At 46.7% G+C, this 16,446-nt stretch overlaps 2 protein-coding genes across 12 annotated transcripts in view; both read right to left on the bottom strand.

Annotated features, from left to right (window-relative positions):
• The window catches only part of pawr (PRKC, apoptosis, WT1, regulator), a 44,717-nt gene extending 44,297 nt beyond the window's left edge, over positions 1–420 (bottom strand). The window contains exon 1 of one of the 2 annotated variants that reach the window (XM_062482923.1): positions 271–420. The gene's annotated coding sequence lies outside the window, so the exon portion shown is untranslated. Of the gene's footprint in view, positions 1–151 lie in introns of both variants that reach the window. The other variant, XM_062482924.1, reaches the window with a different exon arrangement.
• Positions 421–6,717: 6,297 nt separating this feature from the next.
• The window catches only part of ppp1r12a (protein phosphatase 1, regulatory subunit 12A), a 42,551-nt gene continuing 32,822 nt past the window's right edge, over positions 6,718–16,446 (bottom strand). For 3 of the 10 annotated variants that reach the window (XM_062482909.1, XM_062482916.1, XM_062482913.1), the window contains 11 exons: positions 15,667–15,849; positions 15,281–15,440; positions 14,442–14,563; positions 14,118–14,183; positions 12,563–12,579; positions 12,290–12,410; positions 11,904–12,008; positions 11,665–11,712; positions 10,269–10,319; positions 8,795–9,258; positions 6,718–7,219 (listed from right to left, as the gene is read on the bottom strand). In XM_062482909.1, coding sequence (XP_062338893.1) covers positions 9,121–9,258; positions 10,269–10,319; positions 11,665–11,712; positions 11,904–12,008; positions 12,290–12,410; positions 12,563–12,579; positions 14,118–14,183; positions 14,442–14,563; positions 15,281–15,440; positions 15,667–15,849 — 1,011 coding nt within the window. In that variant the 3' untranslated portion in view covers positions 6,718–7,219; positions 8,795–9,120. Of the gene's footprint in view, positions 7,220–8,794; positions 9,259–10,268; positions 10,320–11,377; positions 11,412–11,664; positions 11,713–11,903; positions 12,009–12,289; positions 12,411–12,562; positions 12,580–14,117; positions 14,184–14,441; positions 14,564–15,280; positions 15,441–15,666; positions 15,850–16,446 lie in introns of those variants that run through there. The other 7 variants (XM_062482911.1, XM_062482919.1, XM_062482912.1 and 4 more) reach the window with 5 other exon arrangements.

The raw sequence follows: 16,446 nt of genomic DNA, 5'->3' as shown, positions 1-16,446 counted from the left end.
CAGAATGTTAACTAAATGGTTTACTTCCCATAAATTGTACCGAATGTTGTATTAATGTTTACAAAATGTGTCTTGCAGTCACACTGATAGGATATAAAGATTTAGCAGGTCTCATTAAAACCGAACTTCGTTAGAAAGTTACAACACTCACATCTAAAGGAACTTCAGCGCTGTCAGCACTCAGATGTCCAGAAGTTTTACTGTGTTGTTTAAAACTAACGTTCAGACAAGTAGTCGACTTAAATCTAAATTACCACTGGAGTTACTCACCTGCTCTTTTACAACGCTTTCGATCTCTCAGGTGAACAGACGGTTGGTATGAATTGAATGCTACTTCACAGGGAAGCTCGATTAGTCACACGCAACAGAGAACAGCGTTCTGCCCACTTTCTCGCGCTCTGGGCTTTCCGAGGACACACGAGTAGGTACGAATACAATCGATGTCCATACTAACACGTAGGGGAATGAAAATTAAATCAAAGTTCAGCCTAACGCAGTATATTTTATCAAGCGTTGTTTACAGATACTTCTTAGCTGCGAGTTTATCTGCTTGGTTTCATACTCTGTCTACTTTTCTTTCAATTGTACATTTTTTGAGCTTCCTGAATGCCTTTTGCATTATTTACGGAGGCAATATCAGTTTTATGTTGAGTTGGAATCGAACATTTATTTTGAGGTAGGCTACAGTTTGTTGATGACATGCGCAATCCCACGCAGCTCCCACGGAGAGCTTCTTTATGCGGTGAATGAGTCACCAAGGCCGGCCCACGGGAGCTTAGAGGTGAACACAGAAGCGATCATCTCAATAGCAATGCTGCCTCCACGATCTAGGACTTTGTGTACATTTACAACGCTTTCTGTAATGGCTGGATGAAACGAAAATCAAAAATAAAACTGAAAGGAGCATATGACCTTCCATGATAGCCTGGTTAAAATCCCTTGATGAATGGGGAAACAAAAACAAATAGTCGTGGTTTGGCATGTTCCCCCGAGCTCATGTGTAAACTTTGACAAATTATAAACTTTGAAGAACCCGTGCATCATCCTTATTAGCACGCTTGTTGTTTCATAAAACATGTCAGAAGCATAACCCAACCTCAGTTTTACTTTCAGAGTGCAAACGTTAGCTGCTAATTATAGGCTTTCCATGTTTAATGATCCATAGGCTACACCCTGGTCAAGGCAATATCCTGCTGTGTGCTGTGCATGGATGCAAAGCTCCACTGTAATAACTTGCTTGCCATCCAAGTGTGTTCTGTACCATTTCACTCTAGACTTTGGTTTCAGGAACCTACAATATTACTCCAATGGTATAGAGACTAGCATGAGAACCAGTGTGCCCTGCAATTGAAACTTTAAGTTTCTTACTTAGCCCTCCACATATCTACTCAGTCTTGCAATGTTATCAAGTGGGTTTCCAACAGGCATTGGTCATATCGACACAAAAGTGCACTTTACAAATCACTCTTCATTGTCGTCAAACGTCAGAGATAAAGGAGAAATATACCAAGGAGGACACGCCTGGTCTAAAAATAGCTCCTGATCTTAAGGGTGAGGTCAAACTGCTGCATATTTAGCATGTTTCCGTCGGTTTTGGGGTGGAAGAAAGAAGGACAGGACACAATGGGTTTTCTCCAAGTCTCCATGCCAACACAAACTCCCTGTTACTTTCAACCAAATCCCACTTAGCAGCATTCCATGAACACATTTCCAATGGGAGACAGGAGAAGCCTTCCCTCCCATTTCTGAAAACGTGTCTTATCTTTAAAGGTTCAAGACCCTCACTAAAAACAGTCTGGCTTCTTTCAATAAATTCCCCCGATCAGTTCTTCCTCCTCTTTACTCACACCCCACAATGTACATAAGTGGTCAGATAAAAAAGAGAAGCCAACCGTAAAATGTTAATGCTCGGCAGCCTCAAACTGATATTAAACATAACATTGTGTCATGTTTTCTCTTATGTTAACAGTTTTTCATTCATCCCGCAGGTATGCTTTCACCAAAAAGCCACAAGATGGCCAATAAAATGAAAATGATCTTTTTGTTGTTGTATCTCAGACAGCCTTTTATGGATATGAACTGATGCAGTGCTCAACTCTCCATGAAAATATATTCAGTGATGATATTGTCCCGGACACCCCACCGCATTTCTATCCATTTGGGTCAGAGGGGTTGTCTTCAAACACAAATCAACTGTAGTCTTGGATGAAAAATACCTCTCAATGGAGAATCTCTATGGAAAATGCTTAATCCAGATGTTGAAAACAGATGTATTATGTTCAATGTTACGCTTAAACTTGGTTTCTTCAAACAATTGCTTGTCCAACAGCTGTGCGGTGACTGTGAGATAAGAATCACTCAGGCAGCCTCTTGAGGCCCAGTGAGTGTGCTGGACATACCGGCTGAGGTACAGGGGGATTCAGTCTCCAAAAGGAATGTCTGTCTGAGTTTGGCCACTGGATGAAAACACAAGACTTGATGCAGGAGGGCTTCAACACGGAGGACTAACAAGAGCCAGAGAGAGATAGAGAAAGACACGGAGGACTAGCAGGAGCCAGAGAGAGATAAAGACACAGAGGACTAGCAGGAGCCAGAGAGAGATAGAGACACAGAGGACTAGCAGGAGCCAGAGAGAGATAGAGAAAGGGAGAGACAGAAACAGGTAAAAAAAAAAAAGGTCAGAGATTCAAACAGATATGGTTCACTTTTTGTATTCTGCAGGGGACACAATAGACCAGAAGTCACAACCTGAAGAGAGTTCTCTAGTTTCCTTTCTGTAGGCTTGATGGGATTTGTTTACTTACATTTACATGTATTCATTTAGCAGACACTTTTATCCAAAGCGACTTCCACGCTAGAACAGACCAAAAAGACTGTTGCTCATTAATAAGAAAAAAGGCATCCAGTGTTTGACCCTTTCTCCGCTCTGGTGATGTGGGCATTAGCTTCATGAAGTCCTCTCTCACTGTCAGCACGGTATGTCCCTTACCCATGCTGTGCCCCCCAATGGCTGCCCATGCCATCTGTGGGGTGCCATCTGGTGAACATGGCATGGTGGGTGACTAAGTGGGCCAGCAAGCCAACCTGTTCTCAAGCCCAGGCTATGTTCTGCATTCCTGAGTCAGCATCTCTCTCACTCCCTCTCTGAATGCTGATTGGTTGATTAAAATGTAACTGACATTTCACAACTTAATTGTTGTGTCAGATGCTGCAACTGTAGCATCCCTAAGCTGACAGTTAAACGTATGAATCAAATATTCTTACTGTAAATTGGGTATGAGTATTCGAGGTCTACCGCACCAGCTGAAATTCTCCTCCCCAGCTGACACCTCTAGGAGGCAGATGGAATGAATAACTTGCTTTGCAACTACCATGGTGACATAACCACAATTGTTCATTGCTTCTAGTGTATAACTGCATCCTATGATAATGTTGTTTTTCTGCTGTGTCAGAAGAGACAAGCAGTTTTCCTCCCTATAAGCTGCCTTCTCAACCCGTGGTGAACGTGTCATAATGGGAGTAACTCATATTTAAACCCAACAACTCTTTCAAGCAAAAAGTGCTTTGTTTAACTAGTACGCAAATAAGTGTGTGAATGAGAGAGTTTGTGTGACAAGAGATAGAGACATGAAATGGGGTCTAGCTTTGTGCTGTCATCTGCTCTGCCATTAGCTCACCACACACTGCAGCTTCAGCACAGTACGACAGGAGGGAAGAGAGGGAGATTAGGCCCCAGCGGTGGAAAGAATGAGAGAGGGGATCGTGTGTGTGTGTGTGAGAGAGACAGGAGCTGCTGAGCTCTTATTCCCCCCTCTCTGAAGGATTTAAAACCCAGAGAAGCACAGCAGCGCATCTCCGGGTAGGACCGTTGTCAGTCACCAATCATGAGTCTAAGCCTCGGTGAAACTTATTTGGGGGAATGTTCCACATTTCTTTGTGCTTCACTGAACTAATATCGAGCCTGGGCCAGAGCGGTCAGAAGGGGAGGTTGAAACAGAACTCAGACCTCCTAGGCCTTTGAGCTGTGGGAGCAAGGCCTGGTCTTTGTGCATCACAGGAGCATTCACACAAGGATACACAGGTATTGAAACTACAAATTTCTATATTCCAACAAGAAAATACATACACCTATAAAAAATACATGCACTCAGCAACATTATGACCAACAGACCCAACATATCCTCTTATAATACAGGGGGAAACCATGAATAGGCCTCAAGTATTTAATCCATTAGCTTCTATAATCATTTGCAGCCATTTTTATGTCTGGGAAGCTGTCCAGCTGATCTTTTTCCCATTAACTCTGGTCAAAGCTCTGATGAAGACAATATGCTTGAGGTTGCAGCACAGGAATTTGCGTGTCAACATGAAACATTAACCAGACTGATAGTCCGACTACTATAGTGAGCCACCATTGAGCAAAAAACACATATGGAAAATATAACCCATTTTGCATGACTCTGGGCCATCGCAGCTCTAACACATACCACCCACTTATACCCAGTGTCTCAGAAGGTGGTTGGAATGGGCCATGAAGCTTGATGAAACCAGTCTCTAGAACGAGCTTAGTAGCACACGGATCGTATGAGCTCAAAGCACTTTAGGTACAGGTGGTAGTTGATTCCGTCTTTCCCACATTGCTTTGGGTATTCTCCGTGTTAGACTGTGAGCAGGTGTGTTTATTGAAGCCTGTTTTGTACCTAACCATGGGTGGGGGACACACTTTGCCTCACACCGTTATCGCTGCAGTGATTTCAGAGGAATGGGAAAGCAGAGAAAACAACAAACACAGGCTTGTTTTGCTACCAGCATGCAGCAGCAATCACCCAGCCCCACAGGTTTGACGAAGTGTGTTTTTGTCGTCGATTTAACGCCTTTACATTTAGTAGTCATTGTTCTAAACTAGGCCATACATACAGAACAAACAGCATTTTACTCATGGTTATAGTGGTTAAAACAACTGGTTAGAACCAGTCAGGGTAGGTTTAACGTACCTAAACTGTCTTACTAATAAATCAATGTCATAATACCTGCTAGCATCATCGTGTTGAAACAAGTCTTATATTCACAGTTGCAGCCTGCTAATACAGAAAAATGAAGAATTCATGCTCAGCATGTTAAAAGAAATACTTAGTAAATACGATGGAATAAAAATGTGCACCATCTAGTGGCAGAACACTGAATTCAGGTATGTTACTTCCTAGAAGTCATACTTCTCGTCCAGGCCTTCTCACTTGAGGAAATACAAATAAAAAAACAATGACATGAATACAAAAACAACAAGGTCTTTACAATGTACAAGTTTATTTTTAATGAACTCTTCAGTGGTTGGTAGTCACAGCACAGCTTGCATGTATGAAGCCACACACACCTATTTTACAAGATGACAGGACATTTAAAAAGAAAAAAAAATATCAACGAGAAAAGAAAAAAAGTCAAATAAAATCGAAACCAAAAGAGGAGATGGCCAACAGTCCATCTACAGTGACTCTTTCCTACAGTATTTCTTTAAAAGGCCACTGAAATGCATAAACTGTTTCTGATGCATGGACTTTTATTTTGAAGGTGGCAACTTAGCTGAACCTGCCATCCAGACTCCTCACATGGCATTGACAGTGCATATAGACATCATAAGAAGACTGGGTTAGCGATACCTAAAGATATTTTAGTGACAAAATCTTGGCTAACACTACAGCTTAAAAAAAAGAAAAAAAGGAAAGAAAATGAACAGCACTCTTCCAAAGATACTGAATACAATGTGTGAAATGTAGTGAAGCAATTATATTATTCTTATCTCACAATTATCGTGAACACTTAAAACTGGAGAGAAAAGAATCACTGAACACTGCCAGCCAACTCCTTTAAGAGTGGCCCTACTGTCATCCAATGTCTTTAGACTATAAAAGGAAGAAAAATAGCTAAAACACACCTTTTTTTTTGTCCTCTGGAGTTTGTATATTTTTAATAGTAACAGGCGGGAACCGTTAACGCATGCCATGTGCTGGGCTCAAACAATACATACAGGTATATACAGCATCACTCAGTACCTGCTAAAACGAAGTGAGGATTACAGAGTATAAACCATTGACTACACTACAAACTTAAAGAAAGCAACAACAAAAAAAGAGGGGGAAGGGGGAAAGCAAGGATGGGTGATGGAGAGGCGGAAGAGAAGTGAAAGTTCTACTAGTGATGGACTCATCATTAAAGCATTATTTTTTATAAGAAATAAATGCATATTGCACATACAGTGAAAGCTTAAATTCCACCAAGTCCACCATGATCTGTATAAATCGAGAATTCCATTTCCCTCTGAGGAAGACACACAAAGGTTCAGAAATGGAGGGAGGGTGGGTGGTATGGTTAAGAAGGAGAAAGGGGGGGGGGGGGGGTGTGCCTGTGGTACTTGAAAGGTGAAAGGGATGAGAGTATTAGGGCAGCGTGTGTGTGTGTGTGTGAAGGGAGAGTTCTCCTCCACGACTAGGTATACAGCTGGGAAGTCATCTGCTGGGAGACAGAGCCTTCATAAGGAGGGTGACTTCTGGCACTTAGAGAGGGAGGAGGAAACTGCACATTGCACCACACGTCTATGCAGGTAGAGGATAGGTGTAAGGGGGAATAAGAAGAAATCACATTGAATAAGAGAGTGTGGCACAAATAAAATCTGGTGTTGGTATAATAACTGTCCCTGTGACAGCTGAGAGATTGGTGCAAGTGTTGTTTTATATGTACAAACTAAGGCTTCATGGTTAAATAGTTTTTTTTTTTTTTTTTTTGAGGCTTCCCCGTCCATAACGCCGTTTCACAATCCCCATTTCATCTGCTGTGTAAACTGTGATCCCGGATCTGGACCAGTAACCATTGAATCAAGTGGAAAATTACCTCGAAGGCGTCTACAATGGTGGTGGTGGGGGGGGGGGGGGGGGGGGGGGGAAGAAGGATGGATGGTTGGGGAACGGATAGGGGCAGTGGAGGACAAGGGAGGGATAGAGGAAGGAGATGGGGGAGTTCTTGTTTCTGATGTCTGTTGCAATTAATATCTAAATGTGCAATTCCATGAGTCACTGCCATGAGGGAGGTGGCGCGGGGCACAGGATGGAGGGGCGCAGGATGGAGGGGCGCAGGGGGGGCTCTACTTGGAAAGCTTGCTAATGACGCGAATGAGGGCTCCATTCTCATCCTTTAGTCTCTGGTTGTCTGCTTTCAAGTCTGGTAGCGTCTGAAAGAGAGAACAAACGACACGAGAGAGAGAAACAGGGAAGAGGGAAAGAGTTGGGTTAGACGAGTCACGACAGACACATTGGAGGAGCTGTTGGAACCAGTCAGTCTGGTTCTCCAAACTTGTTAATGGCAGCATGTATGCATGTCAGCTGTTCCAACAAGCCACACAAGTTTCTCTCAAACATATTTGATTTCGGTTTATTTATTTGTAACAATTCTTTCTCGTCACGTAAATGTTCTCACACGAGAAAGTGAGCAGGCACACACACACCACAGTCCAAAATGTCAGCTAAATTAGCCATGCAGAACAAGAATGGCTACACACTTGCAGCCAGGAAACAAAGTCTCTCCAATACAGCACAGTACAAACCCGGCAGAACAAACAGGCTTTCCTTTGTTCCGACGCATACAGGGCTCCAATGCATGAGAGGGGGACAAAAACAAACTGCTGCATCCTACACAGCACCACAGTGTAGGATACAGCAGTTTGTTTTTGTCCCCCTCTCGTGTACACTGCACCTGTGGTGCTGTGTACCCTACAGGAATGTAGACTTGCAGAGGTGGCTGTCACGTTGGTCAAAGCTTCGGGTGCAGTTCACTTTGAACTCATTACCATTTTGCTTTGAAAGCGGTGCCTAAAGTGAAAATGCTTGATTCTAGTTGTTCGCCTGCAGTGAGCCATTGTGAAACATTTACCCACAGCAACTTGTTGAAATCTGCTGTAACTGAGGCAATTATACATTACTTTATAAAAGCTTAATGCTTAATTATTATCCCACATAAACGCACCAAAAACCCAGAACTCCACCTTTTTGAGACAATATTACAAAAGAGCTCTGTAATAAAGAGCCTAGTTTTAACACATTGAGTTGGAAGTTTCTGTAAAGCCATGCAGATGAGGATTGTCCTGAGTAACCACACATGACGTCCTCCATCATGGTATAAACATATCTCCCTCTGATACACTAACATGTACAATAACAGTCCAGGGAGTAACAACAAGAGTCAAAACTCTGATACGAATGACAATCAACCAACCAGGCCTCAATTCACTTCAGGATCACCCAATAGAACCAATAGGAACCCCAGAATAGAGAGCAAGTGCCTTCTGGGACAAGAGGTGTATTTGTACTACATGCCGATCAAACAAGTAACTCCAGTAGCTAGTACCTGGCTCCCGTCAGTGCAGCTGTAGAAGCACACAGCCATTGAGCCGAGGCTGGGTTGATGTCATCTCAAAAAGGGGGGAATCAAACGAAGGGGAGGGACAGGGGAAAGAGTCGAGGAGGAAAGAAACCACGTCCCCCCCCCCGCCCCCCGAAAAATGGCCACCATTTTGGCGCCAAAAGAAAAAGCCATGTCATGCAAAGAAGCCAAGACAATCCAAACTCCACAACCGCACTCCCTGGATCAAGGCTTCAAGACGGCACACTTTGGGGACAGAACAGAAAAGGGGACACTTTCCTTTAAAGCACATCGGAATTATTAATAACAGACTGCTGGAAATCAGCTGCAAAAAGACAGATGTGACCATTGTTTAGTACCACTTGCTTATTAAACAACTGGTACTCACCTGACTTAAAATTAGATGAAAATCCCAAGTGGAAAAAAAGGGCTCAATCTTTCTGTTCTTAAAAAGGTGTACTAAAAAAGGAAAGTGCCCGGTCCAAAAAACAAATCGCACTCCCCATTGTAAAAGTGGTGAGGCCAGGGGAGGCAGAAGAACGGAGGGGAGGGGGGGGGGGGGTCACAGTGGTAAAACCTGGTGGTGTCGATGTGGCTCTGGGGGCACCTGCCTGTCTATGGGCGTGGGGCGGAGCACGGATGGAGAGCATGAGAAGGGGTTGAGGGAAGTGGTGGTGGTGAGGTGGTGGTCGTGTTGGGAGGAGAGGGGGGGCGCTACAGGTCAACGGCGGGCAGGTGGCTGCAGGCGGACTCGGACAGCTTGGCAACCACGCGGGCCAGGGCCCGGTTCTCAGCCTGCAGCCGCTCCTTAACCTGCCTCAAGGCCTGGACCTGCTTTACTTGGGGGAGGTTCTGCAGGAAAACCATAACACAGAGAGGGAGACAGACAGAAAGAAGGAAGGGATGGAGACAGACAGAAAGAAGGAAGGGATGGAGACAGACAGAAGGAAGGGATGGAGACAGAAGGGATGGAGACAGACAGAAGCCGTAAAGGAGACAGACAGGAGAATGGAAGTGAACCAGAAAAGGAACCAGGACAGAAAAAGGAAAGAAGGAATTCGAAAAGGACAACATGGTAGAGAGGGAATGAATAGAGGGGGGGGAGAAGAAAAAAAAAAAAAAAGAAAGAAAGAAAGAGGGAAAAGGAGATTGTTAGGAAATGGGGACAGAGATTCGGCACAGGAGGAATGACACGAGCTCTCCTGGTCGGCATGTGGGCGAGATGGGAATCTACAGTAGCAAACTAGAGCACAATGAGAGACAAGAGGGAGACATGATCACACAGCTGTCCATGACCTAGAAAGAAGACACCCACATTCAGGCTCAGTACTGGGAGGAGCACATGGTGGATTTGTGTGTTTATCTCCCCCCACCCCCCCCACCCCCAGAAAACAACAACCTTGAACAGGACGTCACTCCAGGAGTTGCTGCACTGAGTTGGAACGAGAGATGCTACCTGGTCCTGGAACTCAAACTTGACCACAGAAGACTTAACCGTGACCCCTGGGGAATATGAGACTTGGGCCATGGTAGCAGATAGGTGTGACGGCGCTTGAGAGACCCAGAGAGGTGATCCTTTCAGTACAACAAACTCTACACGATCACGTGAATTCTCGTCAGCTGCTCTTTGCCCTCTGGTTTCATGAGTACACTGGAGAATTAGCATGGTAGAACCCGCTAACTAGACAAGACCAAATACACTTCCATCTAACCTGTCATGCCATGCCCTAGCTACTGGTCAGACCAATACTAATGTGATATCTTGAGGTAAGATCCCAATCACTAGGCACCAATTCCCAACCAAAAACTGCCCCAAACTCATGTGTCTCCCCCTGAGCGGTGGGTGAGGAGGGGTGGTGTACCTTGAGTTCCTCCTCCATCTCAGAGATCTTCCTTTCTAGAGCTCTTCTGTCCTGGAGGGGAGAAGGGACAGACGGCAGTCAGACCAGGGGTGTGTGTGCAAGGTTGATGAGAGAAAAAAACAACAACGACAAAAACAGACGTGTAACACGCAACCCCAGTTCTGCTCCGCATAGAAGAGGGAGACGGGTGAGAGAGAGGGTGGAGGATGGAGCGGAGGGGACACACACACACACACACACGTGACCACACGCATGACCGTGAGGCATCATCAAGCCACGGCCGTGGGAGAGGACGGCGGAACATTCCCGCCTACGGAACCTAGCCGTGTACATCGATCTGCCTGATGGGGGTTACTGTTAGAGGCGGGGGTCTCGGGATGAGGGCGTTACAAAATACAAAAAAAAAAAAGGGATGAAACGTTGGATGAGGTGGAATGAACTGAGAGGTTAATGGGATGTGTTCATGACGCCACGGGAAGGGAAACGAGGGGCAGCGAGGGGTTAACCAGAAGCAGTCCCCTCATCTGGGAGCCCCATGTAGTGAGGGGAATGTTTGCTGTGACCTGCGATCAGAGCCGGGGAGGGAGGGCTACGGTTTGGTTAACACTGGGAATTTCCACACACTAGCGCCACGGACGGGAGAAGAGCCAATCATTACAGGACATGACCTGGTGAGAAGGTTCGCTTCGGGACGTTTGCGTCGTGTTCCCATGGTCGACGACGCAACGTTGCCCGAAAGGCCGCCGGCGTGATGACAATGAAAGTGCCTCGAAATGCGAGTGAGCAATGTCATGTACAAGCACATGCAGAAGAACCCCCCCACACACACACACACACTTAAAACTTCCAAGACAAACACAGACCATCATCCTCTCACACACAGATTACACAGACTGCACAACACACACTACTACACATGACAATATTTGATAAGGGGTGACCACACGCTGGCTAGAAGGTTCAAAAACAGGTGAGAGAAGGAGAGCTTGGTGCTTTGAGGGGCGGAGAGCCCCCCCCCCCCACAGGGGGGAACTAGAGGAGATGGGCGTGTGACAGCAGCCAGCAGCAGTGGCAGAGCACTAGGAGGATAAGACTCTGTTAGACCATACCACCACCCAGCTGAAATTGGGGCCTGCTCGTAACCTTCAGACATAAACCAGTTAGCATGTGTTACCACTTTGTTAGCTTCAACTGTACGCCAATTCTGCCATTCCACACGTGCGGGGAATGCTACTTTGCTCGTTTAGATTAGAAAAGTATCGCTTCAAGTACAAAAAAAAGGCAATTGTTTTGAGGAGGTAATGAACACTTTGGAATAACAAGAACTGTTGCTCTTTAATTAAAACAGGCAGTAAGTAGTGTAACATTACAGCAAAAGCAAAGAGACAGTAGTTACCCTTTTCTCCTTCTCGAGCTTTGAGCGATCAGCGAAGCGCTCCTGCCTCTGAAACACAAACAGCCGCAGTGTCACACAGCTGACAGGCAGGCAGCGCACACATGGAGGTTGACATTCCCCTCCCTGCAGCCTCTCATGTAATACAGGAGGTAACAGTAAGAGTCTTACCTACTCCCCCTCCTCCCCCCCCAGCCAACCAGCCCCCACTACCCAAAACCCCTTAGCAGCCCCAAGCCCACCTGTGTGGCCTTCTCCAGCTGTAGCTTCAGGTCTGTCAGCTCCAGGTCGGTGTCACGTAACTGGGCCTTCAGCTTCTCATTCTCAGCTAGTATCTGCTCATAAAGCTGGAAGAGACGAGTGTGTCAGTCCATACAGCACCGCGGGACCAGGATGGCACAAACATACCACCTGGGTCTGTCGACACGCCGTGTCCCAAAACACCTCTTACGAGATAAGAGCTCACTAAAGGCCGTAGGGATGACAATACCATACTGCAACAGCCCAAGGGGAGTCAACATATTGCATTCGGAAACGTCTACCTCACATTGCGAGGGCATGAGGGGGTTAAGTCAGGCGTTGTGGAATTGAGATTTGTGAAAGGGGAGCCTGTTAGGAGCTGTGGTACCTTCTTGTAGTCAGTGGCATCATCTCTGTCCAGTCTGCTGGAGTACGGCCTCCGCCCCTCGCCGTAGCCACGGCTACCCAGGGCGTCGTAGCGGTCAGAGGACGAGGTGCTGCTCTCGTTCCTGGGGGAAACAAACACCGTCACCGAGTCTCATTACACGCAGCTAACATTTACCCAGGGCTTGGAAAGTGTGGTCATTGTCTGAAGTGGCACAGTGCGTTGGGTAAATAGGATGCTTGTGTGTGTGTGTGTGTGTGTAATTTGAAAACATACCTGGACAGTCGGTCACTCTGTAAAAGAAAGCAACACAGTGAGTGAGTGAATTGTAATGTCTTTCCCTGTTGTCTAAACACTTGAAAGTCCACGACATATTGAGTGCACTTGAGTCTTTCTGGTGTCTAGACAGGCCGAGGTCTGGAATGTAGATTCTCAATGAGTAATATGCGAGGGGTTGTTCTGCTCTACATGAACTGAAGCCTACAAGTGCATCTGTGTTATCACTTGCAGGAAAAGATGTGCACAAAACAAATGAATGTTCTGATGGTACCCGGTTTTCACAAATGTGAAACCGAGTTATTTACACAGTGAACAAGGGACTGAAGGGAGATTCTGCCAATAGGACCATGAATGTAGACGCCCCCCCCCCCATTCTCCTTCCTGTCAAGTCTAATGATGAATGAACAGTTTGAGTAGTTGTTAGTGTGACCTCTTCCAGGATACTGTACACTTAGAGCCTGTCTAATATCAGCTGCCGAGAGGGGAATAGCCTGAGTTTGTTCCTATCCACGCACGGCTAATGGGCCGTTTCCTATTTTGTCTTCCGCTCTGGCCCCGCCCATGTGGGCTGCCCAACAACAAAGAGGCCTGCTGGCTGTCAGAACCCAGCGCCCCTCCACCTACTGTGTGATCTGGAGCCAAGTTCCCCGGTCCCCCTCTGTCTGAGGGCCTCTCCTTCCAGACACCAAGCAGGCTCTGGCCCAGCTCGGGGCAGGAATCCATCCTGCGGTGGATCTGGAGGTCTTCTAAGATCATAGGATGCTTTTCCTACTAATCTAGACGTACTGTATTAGAACCCTCCAAGATGTCAAACCCGCAGAAACGTGGCTTCGACAATCTCCAGGCTGTTTGCCATCTAAGTAACAGTTTTTCAAAAGGCTTGGCATAAAGTTGAGCTTTTTTTGTATGCTCCCTTGTCCTTGTCCCCTTAATGTATTGTGGGGTGTTAAACAATTGCTCTTAATATTTCAAGTGACTGAGGTTCAAACTAAAGCTCACATGTACTTTGACACCAGTGATCCACATTTCCCTCACGTGGCAGCCTTGTTTTGGAATTCACTGGACTGCAGGCTAGACTGCTTGTGGTTTGCAAGGTCACCTTAGCAACAGGACAATCACAGGAAGATAGAGAAGGAGGGGGGATGATTACGTCCAAAGTCAGCACGGGGGGGGGGGGGACAGAGGGAGGGAAAGAGGGAAAAGGTCTTGTTTCTTTACTGTACCAAGGAAAGCAGGCCAAAATAGGACAAATGAAAGCAAATTTGTACTTGTTTGGTCTTGACTATCCTAGGTGGGAGAGGCAGGAGGGGAGAGATCAGCAGCTGGAGTCTAAGTTGGGTCAAAGCTTACAGTGAAGCCAGGGGATTTCTGAATTCCAATGCATTTTCATCTGCCTGTTATCTATACTTTTGCCCTTAGGCTAAATGACTAGGCACAGAGAATGTAGGTGTGTGTTTGAGAGAGAGAGAGAGAGCTAAAGAGCGTTAGAGAAAATTAGCGAGCGAGAGCGAGAGAGAAAACAGAAAAGGAGGAGAGATGAGTGTGATGCTACCTGGGGTTCGCTCTTGATGCTGCCCTCCTCCGAGTCCGACTGCTGGTCTGGGTCATTCTCATCACTCTGGAATAGGAGGAGACACACCCACACACACTGGTCACTCCCCGTTCTGGGCAACAGCTACTCTCAGGTGTACCTCCGATCCAGCTACGCTTACCTGACCTGCTGAATCAATAATGCCCTCTGTTTCTATTCTTGCCTTTACTGATCTGTGTGTCGGCAAAAAGATACACATTTTTGCTCTACAATTTGGAATGTGTGCGTTTCTGCGTGTGGGTGTGTGAGGATGTGTGTGTGTGTGTGTGTGTGTGTGTGTCGTACATCTTGGGTCCAGAAGGAGACCCCGGTGGAGCGCCTCTTCTCCCGGGGCCGCCGGCGATCCCGTATGGAGCGGGGCTGGGACCTGTCCTCTCCCTCCTTCTCCTCCTCCTTCTTGTCCGACTCTGTCAGACAGAGAGAGCAGGTGAGCCTCACGCACACAGAACCCCCCCCCCTACCCCCGACCCCCAAAGCAGACCTTGACCTTTTCATGACACACAAAGGCAAATCTGGAATGTGACGACAAATAAATATAATGAAATGACCATTTAAGAGCACCAATTATTTTCCAAATCTACAGAATCTTAAATTTGGCATAAACCTTTTGTTTGTTTGACTGCACTCGTTGGCAAACTTCGGGTAACAATTGAGTTGGACGGGGTTCAAAGAAAACAGCTTTGGCTCTGAGAAAACAAAGTGCGGATTGTGTTTTAGCTCTGGGATGGAACCAAGGCCTTTCCCAGGGAGTTTACCCTCTCACAAGAGAACTATTTCGATTAAGAGCCACCCAATCCTCTCCCCTCGGAGGGACTGAGCCGAGGGTGGCACGGTTTCCATGTGAACCTGGGTGTGGGGGATCCATGCCAAGACGGGCTTGAGATCAGCTTAACCTGTCTGTGCCTGCCTGGCTTTGTGGCGAGGCTGCAATGTAAGCTGTGTCCTAAGGCAGGTGTTGAATTCAAATACTGTGTGTGTGTGTGTGTGTGTGTACACGTGTATGGGTGCACAGTCGAACAAGGAGGTATGTAAATCAAAGCACTTCACTCCAATTATCCTGTTCTAGTAAAAAAACAGCGAGACAGACGCGCGAGGCCGGCCCGTTCTCCGTGCGCTCTCCCCACCTTTCTCCGTGTCCCTGGAGGCGCGGCTGTAGGAGGAGGTGATGCCCGTCAGGCTGTTGGGCCGGTTGAGGGAGCTGTAGGAGCTGAGGGAGGAGCTGGAGGAGGGGGCGGCCGTGCCGACCGTGGAGGAGGTGGAGGAGGGGCGGTAGCGCTGGTACGGCTGCAACAAGAGAGAGAGGGGAGGAAACGACAGCCTGGTTGGTACTGCGACTTGACCCCGCGTCTGTTCAAACATCTCACTGACACGTTCAGGGTTTTTTTTGTGTGCGTAGATCATCAAGTGAGGTTGGGCAACTGCACCGATTTGAGGTTGACGGTTAGGCACTTCAGTGAGACCCGGAGGGAGTGGTCTCTCCCAAAGGGGATTGAGAGGCGTGAACACCTACCTCTTCCAGGCTGCGGTACCTCGACCGGTAGTCCTCCTCCTTGGTCTCCGTCTCCTTCCTCTCCTCCTGCTGCTTCTCCTTGTCCTGTTTCTCCTTCTCCTCCTTCTCCTCCTCGCGGGTCCGTGTGGGGCGGCTCCTCCCCATGGTCTTCTCTGCCTCCTGGAGGTCAGTCAGGGTCACGCCCTGGAGGAGGAAAAGGCAGGAGTGAGGCGAGTCGCCGGGGAGTCAGAGCTGCTTTCTGGTTGGCCATTTTGAATCTCACAAGGGGCTCAGCAACAAAATGGCAGTCTGCAGTAAATTACGCAGTGGCTTTTATGACTCGTTTCAGGACCTTCACGGTGAGCATTATTCTGTTGTAAAAACAGTTTAACGATTTAATAGGAAGTGTAAGCTGAACCACATTTAGTTGTCTCAGTGTTTCAGCGAGGACGAGGAACAGTTTCATTTCCCTCAGCTTGTAAACAACCAACTCATAACAACACTGCCACAGTGAGGAATGTGTGCCTAGTTTATACAAACACCCAAGGAAGAACAACCAATAAAGTTCAGCAGTAAAATATAGACCTAAGAATGGTAAACATTACGCGTTTCAGTAGCATGATAAAATGGACTACGGCAAGAAATGTGACAGTCAGCGGTAACTATCGTTGATGCTCACATTTATAATCCACCACCTTTACAGGAGTGGAAGTTTACAGTTGTACAGTTGTCAGCTGACCGACAGAGCATGTAGAGATGCTTCTGTGCTTGCATGTTAGTGTCTATGTGTGTGTGTGTGTG

This window comes from Osmerus eperlanus, chromosome 17, assembly GCF_963692335.1.
Source record: "Osmerus eperlanus chromosome 17, fOsmEpe2.1, whole genome shotgun sequence".
NCBI classification, from domain to species: Eukaryota; Metazoa; Chordata; class Actinopteri; order Osmeriformes; family Osmeridae; genus Osmerus; species Osmerus eperlanus.
This window is presented reverse-complemented; position numbering and strand designations above follow the sequence as displayed.